Source organism: Monodon monoceros, unplaced genomic scaffold (genome assembly GCF_005190385.1).
Source record: "Monodon monoceros isolate NGI ecotype Baffin Bay Population unplaced genomic scaffold, NGI_Narwhal_1 Super_Scaffold_8, whole genome shotgun sequence".
Lineage (NCBI taxonomy): Eukaryota > Metazoa > Chordata > Mammalia > Artiodactyla > Monodontidae > Monodon > Monodon monoceros.
In genome coordinates, this window is record NW_021703785.1 from 51,161,792 (window position 1) to 51,173,432 (window position 11,641).

At 36.4% G+C, this 11,641-nt stretch overlaps 1 protein-coding gene across 2 annotated transcripts in view; it reads left to right on the forward strand.

Annotated features, from left to right (window-relative positions):
* DGKH (diacylglycerol kinase eta) overlaps nucleotides 1–10,826 on the forward strand; it is a 173,438-nt gene extending 162,612 nt beyond the window's left edge. The window contains exons 28-31 of one of the 2 annotated variants that reach the window (XM_029210192.1): nucleotides 1,499–1,618; nucleotides 2,799–2,907; nucleotides 4,382–4,512; nucleotides 9,377–9,460. In XM_029210192.1, coding sequence (XP_029066025.1) covers nucleotides 1,499–1,618; nucleotides 2,799–2,907; nucleotides 4,382–4,512; nucleotides 9,377–9,460 — 444 coding nt within the window. Of the gene's footprint in view, nucleotides 1–1,498; nucleotides 1,619–2,798; nucleotides 2,908–4,381; nucleotides 4,513–9,376 lie in introns of both variants that reach the window. The other variant, XM_029210193.1, reaches the window with a different exon arrangement.
* The last annotated feature ends 815 nt before the right edge of the window (nucleotides 10,827–11,641 follow it).

Consider the following 11,641-nt stretch of genomic DNA (forward strand, 5'->3'; position numbering starts at 1 on the left):
AGTGAGCTGCGACCTTGGTCCCAATTATTGGATGAAGGACATGTATTTTTTTCATGTTATTTGAAATACATTTAAGATAATTTCTGATTGACGAGAACTAAAAGCATAACTTACTCTGTATTTTAGCTCTCTACACTGAAAGTACCCATTAAATGTTACTTGGTTAATATTAATCAATTATGTTAATATATAAGGATTCCCCTCCACTTTTAATTCTTTTGTCATTGTCAAATATGGATGTTTGGTTTGAAATATATACCAGTGAATTTTTTTTTAATATTTGGCAATATTGATATCAAAATAGTCGTGTTTGAGAGCAACTAAGTTATATTCTTCATTTTGCTTGTAGAATGAATATGCAATAACCATTTTATCAATTTTGTAAGACATATATTCTTAGACTTAAAGGAAAGTGGTAAATTTTATTTGACCTGGTGGAAAATCTCCATAATTTTATTAACTTCTAGAAATGCTAGATCCCTTGAATAACAGAGGGGGAAAAATAATGTCCCTAATAAATAACAGTAATATTCTCTCTGAACTTTCAGCTTAAAATTCTATGAACCTATATGTAGGTACTCTACAATTTTAAAGTAGTTTATAAAAGTATTGATTAGCTGGAAGAGATCTTAGAAAGTGTGTAGTCGCTTTCTACTATTTATTGAGAAGGAAACTTAAGACCCCTGAAATCAGTTCATCTTCCCTTGGTTGCATAGTTAGTAAAAAGGCCAGGACTAGAATTCAGTCACCTCCCTTTCAATTCTGCACCTAACAGTGTTTGTTTCACCTTTATTCATTTACTGAATTTGTAAGTAACTTTTAATAACTGCTTCAAATGGGTGGATAGTAGGTGACCAGTTAAATTCTCTTTAAAGTTTGCTAGCCCTCTTCCAGGTTACAAGCCATTTAGCTTTTTGCTTTGCCCTGATTTGTACAACAACTTTTTGTCACAAATTTTTCTGAGATCCATGGGTCTTTTTTTAACCTGTTATTTTAATTATCCAGAGGATTTTTGTGCCAGGCAGTTCTTATTATATGACGTATTTTTGACCAATTTAAAATATTATTTTTTGTTCACACAGCGACCTATGTAAATCAGAATGATTTTTGCCACAAAGAAGTAGAATAATGGGATTACTCCCTAGTGCAAGCCGGCAGAATGGGCGGATGGATGCATGGATGGGAAGGGAGGAGGGTTGGATTTACATAGAAAAAGCATCACCATAAGTAATACTTTTCTCTGTGAAATTATTAAAGTCACACTAGCTACTTATATCATCTTTGGGAAGTAAGGAATAAATCTATTCAGATTTGCTTAAATGAACTCAGTATAAAATAATTTGTTCTTTTTTCCATATTCTTTTTTATTAAAACCAACAACGGTCTAGCCTTGTCTGATAAGAGATGAGGATGTTCAGTGTCAGTAAAATAATTTATTCTATATGAGGTTGGTCACTGAGGCTTGTTTTATTTTGTTTTTAATCTGCTGGTCAAATAGCAGTTGGAATCTCCACATGAAGAGCGGGTATCCAATGCCTTGCATTCCGTGGAGGTGGAGCTACAGAAATTAACAGAGATCCCTTGGCTTTATTATATCTTACACCCAAATGAGGATGAGGTATGTAAAATTTGTCCTGTTTCTTTATAAATGTGTACGCTTTGTGACAATAGAATTTGAATGCATCCTTTGAAAAAGAGTTGTTCAGGGGAAAATACATTTTGAATATAGTCGTCCTCCCTTATCTGCAGGAAGTACGTTCCAAGACCCTCAGTGCACCTCAGAGGAGTACTGAACCCCATATATACTATGTTTTTCCCTATACATATGTATCTAAGATAAAGTTTAATTTATAAATTAGGTACAGTAAGAGATGAACAACAATAACGAATAATAAAATAGAACAATTATAACAATATACTGTAATAAAAGTTATGTGAATGTGGTATCTCTCTCTCTCAAAATATCTTATTGTACAAATGTAATGCCTTTTCCATATCAGCTAAGCACTTCTCATGCACTGTGGCTATAACCTTTGCAGTTTGAGATGCAACAGCAAAACTAGCATGAATTTCTTTTTCCTTCTTCACAATTTCACAGACAGAAGATTCGTTCTTACTGTAGGTCTTAGCAAGCTCAGCATACGATTTTTCTCTTTCCTTATTAAGTTGAGAACTTTCAGCTTTTCATTAAAGGAAGCAATTTTACAGCTCCTTTTTGGCGTATCTGAATTGCCAGCTTCACTACTCTTGTGCCTCTGGGCCCTTATTAAGTAAAATAAGTGTGACTGGAACACAAGCACTGTGCTACCACAACAGTTGATCTGATAACTCAGATGGCTACTAAGTGACCAACAGATGGGATACGCTGGACAAAGGGATAATTCACATCCCACACGGGATAGATCAGGATGGCTCACGATTTCATCATACTACTCAGAACGGTGCACAACTTAAAATTTATGAATTGTTTATTTCTGGAATTTTCCATGTAGTATTTTCAGACCGTGGTTGACCGCAGGCAACAGAAACCGCGGAAAGGGAAACCACAGGTCAGGGGAGACTACTTTCAGATGCACTTTTCTTGAACCAACGAGAAAAAGCTTTTATGTGAACAAAGGCATCTTATGGGAATCAGTACCTTTTCAGGAGTACGTAACATCATGAACTTTTGGGGAAGAAGTTATCATTTCAACAATATTTTGTGTGGATAACTTACATCTATGTTATCTGTGCTATCAGAGTGGGTTTTTCTTCTCTTAATATCCTGAGAAAATTCTCTTCTTGCTCGACTCGAACAGGAGCCCCCCATGGATTGCACCAAGAGAAACAGCAGAAGCACAGTATTTCGTATTGTGCCCAAATTCAAAAAGGAAAAGGTTCAGAAGCAGAAGACAAGTTCACAGGCTGGTAGGTGATCCACACGGGAAGGGAAAGGATAACATTATGAAAAAATAACGTATTGAGGTGATATCACCGAGGGGATGAAAGTGATCTGAGACTAGAGAGTGGTGATTATTGCACCATGTTATGAATGTACTAAATACCACTGAACTGTACACTATAAAATGGTTAAAATGGTGAATTTCATTTTATGTTCACTTTACCATAAGAAAAAAGTCATATCACACCTAAAATAAATCCAAAGTAGGAGTCTGTAGTCATGCAGTTAACAAGGTGGTTGCCGATTTGCTTCTACTTTGCTGAGTGAATGTCAGCATGTCTGTTAGATGGGTCTTCGTCTTGCTAACAATAATTCAAGGCTTGTAACTCGTTTTCCTTCTTCAATGTGCAAAATCTATATCATTTTGATAAATGGAACGTAGAAACTTTCGTTTACTCCTTTAACTTGCTAGATATATTTTCCACCTCAAGTTATATATTCTCTTCCTTCTCTTTTAAGGACTTACGATGCCATTTCAGCCCCTCAGTAATGACAGTCCACTGTGACACTTGTATTCTCAAGCAAAGATTAAACTCTCTCTTGGGTATTCTTTCAAGTTCCCTTTCCACCTTTCCTTAGAGATTAAATTTAATGCTGTACTACTGCTAAAGACCTTCAAGTTCTGTGTATACGATGGTAGGTGCCTTTCATAATCAAATCATTTTGTAACTCTTCTGAGCTAGCCATCTCATTTTGAAAAGTGATACATGACCTTATTTTTGACCATCGTAAAGCAACTATTGAAGGGCATTTTAAAACCAAATGTGGCAAACAAGGAGACTTTTATTAAGCTAATCAATGTTGGGTAAAATGTATAAAAGAGTGATTGTACATACTGTAAAATAACAACCCAACTAATCTTAGAAAGCGGTGTTGACGGTTTTTAGATGACATTAAATTGATTTAACAATACATTTATTGCTATAATTATCAGTAATGGTAATCATCAAAACCAATAAAGGCAGTCCTTGAAGTCAGCGAGACCTGAAGCAGAAATCTGTGTAAAATTGTACCCTGTGTCATATTTTAAATTTTAATTAGCATTTGTAGCTAATTAAACTATAATAAGTTTCATATATGGTCCTTAAGGAAATCATCAGAGCTTATTTAGACCTTGTACTGCTGATCCTAATCATGAGAGATACATTTTTTATACATACTGTGCAGTTTGCATGGCTTTAAGGAGGAAATTGAGCTAAAGAGAAAGGCACAGGTGCGCAGCAGTGAATGTCCTTGTAGAGTCAGGTCCTTGTGTTGACTGATAGTCTGAAACTTGCATGGGAAAAAGTGGAATTGCAGTTTTGTTGAGACAATACCTTGAACCTTTCCCTTTGCCAGCACTGCCGCTGTACTCTGTTTCGCATCTTCTTTGGCCAACCTGTGCTTTGTGGTGCATTGAGCATGTAGAAATTAAGGGGGTTTTGCTCTTAACTTTGGTAGTTCAGAAATGGGGCACAGAGGAAGTTGCTGCTTGGCTGGATCTGCTCAATTTGGGAGAGTACAAAGAAATCTTCATCCGTCATGACATCAGAGGGGCTGAACTCTTGCATCTGGAAAGGCGAGATCTTAAGGTATTTCCTTTGTGCTACTTCTGCTCTTAAAATGTTTTCTTGCAAAACAGACTCCTTTCTCCTGTGCTGTTCTGTTCTGTGCTTATAGCTTGGCTTATGTTATGCAAACGTGCAGTAATCTAATATGCATTGTCCTGTGGTCTGAGTTCCTGGTATGCATTTTGAAACAAGAATGTCAGCAATATTTTTCTGTCAAAATCATTGACTGTTATAGCTAAAGCTTAGCATGAACTTAGTAAGTTTTCTCTGCATCCATTGGTATGGCTGTTCCTGTGCTAATATTTCCAAATGGATCATATTTCCATCAGCTCATTTTTTTGGATCAACGTGAAAGGTGATATTTGTTGCTGAAAATATCTAATAAAGGTTAACAACTAAAAATTAATTCAAAATACTGATAACAAAGCCTTTCTAATATATGGAACTAGATGAGAGACTTACAGCAGTGGCTACTTGGAATCCTATGATTTGGTTGTGTTTCAAAATTGAGCTTTCAGAGGTCACGTGAACAACTAGACAAGTAAATTCAAATCTCCTTTCCACGACTTATTATTAAAATTGTATTCTTCTCAAAAATAAATTTATTATTTTCTTTAGTAAATGAAGTAAAAATTATGCCTTGTTTTTGCTAGAAGGCAGCCCAAAGCCTATTTGTCTTTTATGACAGGGAATGAAAAGTATTAATTCATGGTCTGCAGCAAATTCCCTTTTATCCTTTGGGTGGAGACTCGACCGTAGAAATGGCCAAAGAAGCATATTCTGGCCCAGGGTTAGAAGTAGGATTTTGTAATGTTACATTTTCTTACCCCACGCTGCCATTTAAAAATTCCAAGACTGATTCATAAGCAAGTGACAAAGCCTTCAACATTTGTTGGATTGATTCCTTTCCTGTAGACCAGGTTCTAAAATGCGTAGAATTATGAGACAGTAAATTCCTAATAAATTCATGAACGGTTGTGCCTTTATCTACAAATACGTTAGCAGAGATCTTTGACCCCATGATGGGTAACCTAAAGTATAGATTTTTATAAAGCAGAGTCATAAAGTTTTAGCACATCAAAAGTAGACACCACTTATACCTAAACATTTTTAGCCAGAAGAATAATAGAATAATAGATTAACTGATTATCTTAGTTGAGAGTCCCAAATCTGGAACATAGCAAAATATATAGGGTTACAGTTCATAAAGTAAAAATTGACTTCAACACTTGAATACACCAAAAAATAAACGTAGAGGATCATTCCATAGCACATATTTGTGTAGCTTCTGGTATCCTTGGCAGGCAGCAATATTTATTGACTAGCTACGGATTAATGTATTATGCCAGCTTCTCTAGGTGGCATCTGCCCTCTAGAAGCTTGCATTCCATTTGCCGTGAATAATCATATGTTCAAGGAAAAGGCTGTGTGTGTATATAAATAGACATGTATATGTTGCATATATGTACATACAAACATATATAAACACACACACACAGTGAGTGAAGCAGTTATTTGCAGAGTGAAAAAACAAAGCTCACACAGAAAAGTCAAAGTTAGACTGATAGGACCTGGCTGGAAAAAAAATAAGGGTACAAAGGAGCTGCTCATTAAGAATCACGTTAGTAAAATTTCTGTTTAGTTTTTCATGAGACTTTTTTGTTGTTTTTATTTTTTATGCAAATTACATTCTTTCCTTTCAAACTTCTTTTAGAAGTTTTATTGACATAGTCCATTTTAACTCTTTTGGTTCTAAAACAGGGTGTGGGGCAATGGGAAAGGAAAGTAATTTTACAGAAAGAGCCTTCAGTGGCACAAAACCGAGCTAGAGAACGAGCTCTCCTTGTGCTCTGTGGTTATAGCTGTACGGGGGAGCAGACCCTTGAGAGGAAAGTCTCTTAATGTTGGTGAAGGGCTACCTACTCCCTAGGTAATCTTGTCCATTCCCATTGCTTCGAATACTGTCTGAATATATCAGTGGTTCACAAGGTTGTGACCTCATTTGTAAACTTTAGGATTATATCACCAACTCTACTTGCTACTTGGCCATCACACAGGATGTCAATCTTAACGTGTCCACACCAAACTTCTACTCTCCTTTCCTACTCCCATTCTGCCCCTTCTCCAGTGCTCTACATCTTAGCAACTCAGGGATGTGAGCTAGAGAAACCCAAGGTCATATTTAGCACCTTCCTTTTTCTTATCGTTTCCCCCCTAACTCGTTAAACCCATCACAAAGTTTGACTTTAATCTCCATACATTTCTCTTTCTCCTTTCCACAGTCCTTCCTCTTGCCTGTGTAAGGTCAGTAGCTTCCTAACTGGCCCTCGCATTGCTACTCGTGCCCTCTCTCGTCCATTATCCACATTGCACAGTGACATTTTAACATCAGGTGTATCACTTTTCTGCTTAAAACCTTTTAGTGGCTTCCCATTTCAGTTAGAAAAAAGACTCGCATCTATGGGAGGCCTACAAGGTCTGCCTATATAGTCAACCTGCTATGGAATACTGGCCCTTGCTGGGCTATATACCCTTCCACCCTGGCCCTATTTCATTTGTTTAAAAATACTGACCTCTCTCACCTTAAGGGTGTACCCTCCTATGGTATGCTTCCCCCCCCTCCCCGTCACCTGGCTAACTCTGCTCAGATCTTGGCTCAGGTGTTACTTCCTTATCATCAAAACAACTAGAGGTAGCAATGTGACAGTCTAAAGGTGGGAAAGGGGAACTGTCGCTAATGTGTTTTAACAGACAGATAAACTGATTGCATTATTTTACCTCCTAGAAGGCAGTAGGAAAAAGTGAGGGATAACAAAGCAAATGGTAAAGACACAGGGGTTTTGTTTGGTTGGTTTTTTGTTTTCTCCATTTGGAAAGTTGTATATGTTTGCATAGAAGGATAACAGTATCTACAAAGCATGCCTCTGCAAAGTTAAAGCTATTCATCCAAAGAAAGAAAAAGTCAACACTAAAGAATATGATAAAAATAAATACATAACAAACATCATGGCATAACTTTATCACAGCCTAACTCCTAGAAGATGTGAATGTATTGAACTCAAACTAAAGAAAATATAGCTAAGAAGTTAGTGTAACTCTAGGGAAAACATTCATCTCGAGACACCAAAATAATAATTCTGGGTAGAGTCTGCATCTCTCAAAGAAGTTTTTATTCTTGAGAATACAGTGTGCACATGACCTAAAATAAAATATTTAATATTCAAGATATTAATCAGATAACTATGTTATCACAAAGTATAAAGAACATTAAAATATTCCACTCAAATCAAAGAATCTAAATGCCTCTGTAAATGCATCTGCCTTTCTATCTTCCTGTAGGGTTTGGCCTTGCTTTTAAGTTTGCTGTTTTAGCACACACTCAGGAAATGTATAGCTGCCTTAAGACTAATTGCGGATGACCTGGTATCATATGAGCAAATATTTTTCAGGGTCAGTTAAATATTGTAAAAATGTTACCCTGACATTATCTCAAGCTCAGAAAGAGCACTGGCTGTGGAAGGAGTATTTTCCAGAAGGATTCAGAATCATCAGTAGCATTGCTGCTATAGAATTCAAGGAGATCATAAACTATATGGGAGAGAGAGAGCGCGCGCGCGCGTGTGTGTATCTTCTCAGACAAATAATCTTGTGGTACCTTATATTTTCTAGGCTGCTTTGAAAGTCATCTTTTTCCTAATTTTCAAATATTTCACACTCTTTGTTTTGTGAAGAAGTTGTCTGACTTCACACAAATTGATTATGCCCATTGCGCTTAAAGAAGCTATAGGGAGGCCTTCACCATCTCTTTTAGTTTTTCAGACAGCGAATACTATGGCTCTCTTGGATGGGTCTCATTTATCACTGCAACAAGTATTTGTTCGCCGGCCGCCTGCTCTGTGCTGCGCACTCTGCAATCACCATTCATTTCTGAAAACTAAATATTGGCTCCTTGGTTCTTTTTTAGGAAGATAGTCCTTTAAGAAACAAGAATTCTGAGGGGAAGGAGTCAAAAGTGTCTTGAGGAAAAGCATCAACCCCCAGATACATACCAATGTTTATGTAATTGTTTATACTTATACATTACAAAGTATAAGGAATATTTAAATATTTCACTCAAATCAAAGGCTCTAAATGCAAGTTCAAATGCATTTGGATTCCACATTTAGGTCATGGGCACTGGAGTCTTCCCTGAGGACCAGGCCTCACTTGTAAGTTTAATATTTTAGCAAGGAAATGTATAGCTGTTTTAAGACTAATTGTGGATACCCTGGTGTCACATGTCGCTTCTTTCAGAGATCACAAAAGGACCTGTGTTTTTTTGTTGTTTTTTTTTTTCGATACGCGGGCCTCTCACTGTTGTGGCCTCTCCCGTTGCGGAGCACAGGCTCCGGACGCGCAGGCTCAGCGGCCATGGCTCACGGGCCCAGCCGCTCCGCGGCATGTGGGATCCTCCCGGACCGGGGCACGAACCCGCGTCCCCTGCATCGGCAGGCGGACTCTCAACCACTGCGCCACCAGGGAAGCCCGGACCTGTGTTTTTCAAAGCAAAAAAAAAAGAAGAAAAAAAAAGAGGAAGTAATTTTGACTCTTAAAGAATTGCCCTTGTGTATAACTTATGAGAATGTTACATTTAAGAGTTGTGTAAGATGTGATTTTTTTACTGGTCGGCAATTTTTTAATGTCAGGGCTTTTTTGGTTTTATAAACTTACTTTTCTAACTTTTACTTCCTAAATCATTGAATGTAAACTAAAATGAATGAGCTGAATGCTAACTGTGTTATTAGCTAGTTAAATATTTAATCCTCAGTTTTTCTCTTGTCAGTAAACTTCTTCCTCTTTCTTTTTTCTTTCCTTCTACCTTTTTTTCCTTTTTTTTTATTTTTAGGACCTGGGGATACCGAAAGTGGGTCATATGAAGCGAATTCTCCAGGGAATTAAAGAGCTTGGAAGGAGCACACCCCCAGTCTGAGGTGTAATCATATTGGTGCTGTTCCTTGGAAGGAAAGTAATTGCTACTTAATACAAAGTCCTTGGGAGCCATTGGCTGTTCTTGTAGTTTTCTGCCTAGATAAGTAAGCACCACTGAGGCACCTCTACGGCTTGATATGGGTGAAAATTTTGATTTGAGGTATTAGAAAATATTTTGTGCCAAAAAAATACATTCCACAAAGCCATTTTCTTATTGTGCAAACCTGACACATTCAAATATGCTCATATTAGTAAAAAGGTGGGAGGAATCTGAGACAATTGCATTGTCCAAAAGGTGGAATTGCACAATGTTTACTTTCCTTTAACCTGGTCAGATGGAATGTTCTTACCATGCAAACACATAACAATATGTAGCTGAAATTTCTTGGGTTTCATTATTGGAGGCATTGGCTTCTTACTTAAAATCACTGGCTAGAAGACTAAGATGTAAATTAAGTGGTGTTTTGAATTGGTATCACCTCAGATTCCTAGCTCTCAGTGGTCAAAGAATATGGTTAAAACCCCTCAAATACTATGAATGAATGCAAATCTTAATGCACGATGTTCCTGCCTGAATTGTCTTTCTGTTTCTTGCATGTCACATTTAATATGTAACACTTAGCTTTAATGTCAGTTTTAATGGAATTTAATTTATTACTACCTAAGTACCTTTTGGTTGGCTAAAGGCACTTTTCTGTTCTTTGATGTGGAATTTTGCATAAATATTCTATATCTAAGAATTTGTGAACATGTGTCTGTGCCCTAATCAACAAATGATATATATCTTATGCAAGCCAATTTTATACCAACCTATCATAAACAGTAGGTGTGCACATTAAGAAAATTCTCTGGATATTTTCATAAAATTATATGTTCTGTTGCCTAACAAAACTTATTATAGCTCTCCGTACCAGAATTCCCACATTCTGTTTTAAATTTTTCATTTCAATTAAATAATTATTTAATACTCTGTTTGCATCTATAATATAGCAGACTGTTGACATCCAGGAATTTCCCCAACGTCTCAACTGGGATTGGTATACTGATTGGCCACCCAGACTCGTCCACTGGCTAAAGGGACTCCTGACACAAACTTCCCAACAAAAGAGGTTTAAATTTTTTCTTAAGGGCTTTCCATTATTTATTATTATCTCACTTAATTCTTATATCCTATCAGGTAGATATTATTTTCCTTTTTGTAAACCACTACAGTCTAGCGCATGAGGAGTCAACATTACAATGATCAAAATCTTTGAAAGCCAAAGGCATACATATCAAAAAGTCACAAAAATGTCCTTAAATAAATTTTCTTTAGACATTATATACCAAAAAATTAATTCTAATGTTTAAAAATCTTCTATATAAGAGAAGTAAACAGGGTACTGACCCAGTGGTTAACAATTTTCATAAAGTAGCCTTCTAGGTAGGTGCTCAAAAGATATACATATATATGCATATACATTTATATGTACATTCACACTTGTGTACATGTAATCTGAACTATACTCTCATTGATATTTTCTAGACATTTATTTTCCAGATGCTTAAAGAGAGATATCGATGGGAAAACATTTAAAATGAGCTATTGTCTGACATATAATTTAATTATATCAAAAGGGTTTAAATATTTGATGCTTATCCTTATTTATAACTTGAGTATTTACTAGTAAAAATCACAAAATTTGGGCATCTGAAAAATAAATGAAACTTGATAGGTTCCTGACCAAGTGTGTCTGACTATATATTTTACCTAAGTTGTGAATAAATGGAAATTTTCCAAAGCGAATTGTATCAGGTAGCTTAAAAGGGCAAAGAGCTACTCAGTTAATTTTAATGTTATCCACGCCTATGAAATCAAAGGTCTTCCTTTCCAGTCCCTTTTAGAGTCCCTCACCCTGCAAAGTATCCTGCTCTTTCAAGCACTTTCCTGTGTTGTCAGAACTCTCTGAGATTGCGGATCCCTGTCCACAAAAAGAAAAAAAAAAAAAGGAAAGGTGGAGGCAAGGAGGCAAGAAATCCTAGAAAAGAATGAATTAATGCGAAAATCGTTACCGATTTTCACTCTCCCCAAATTCTCCTTTGCCAATAGGAAAGATTATCTAGTTATCACATGTTCAGAATTTAAGAGTAAGATGTAAATGATTAGATTTTGTATTTGATGTTGCTTTTTCACTCTTGAGTA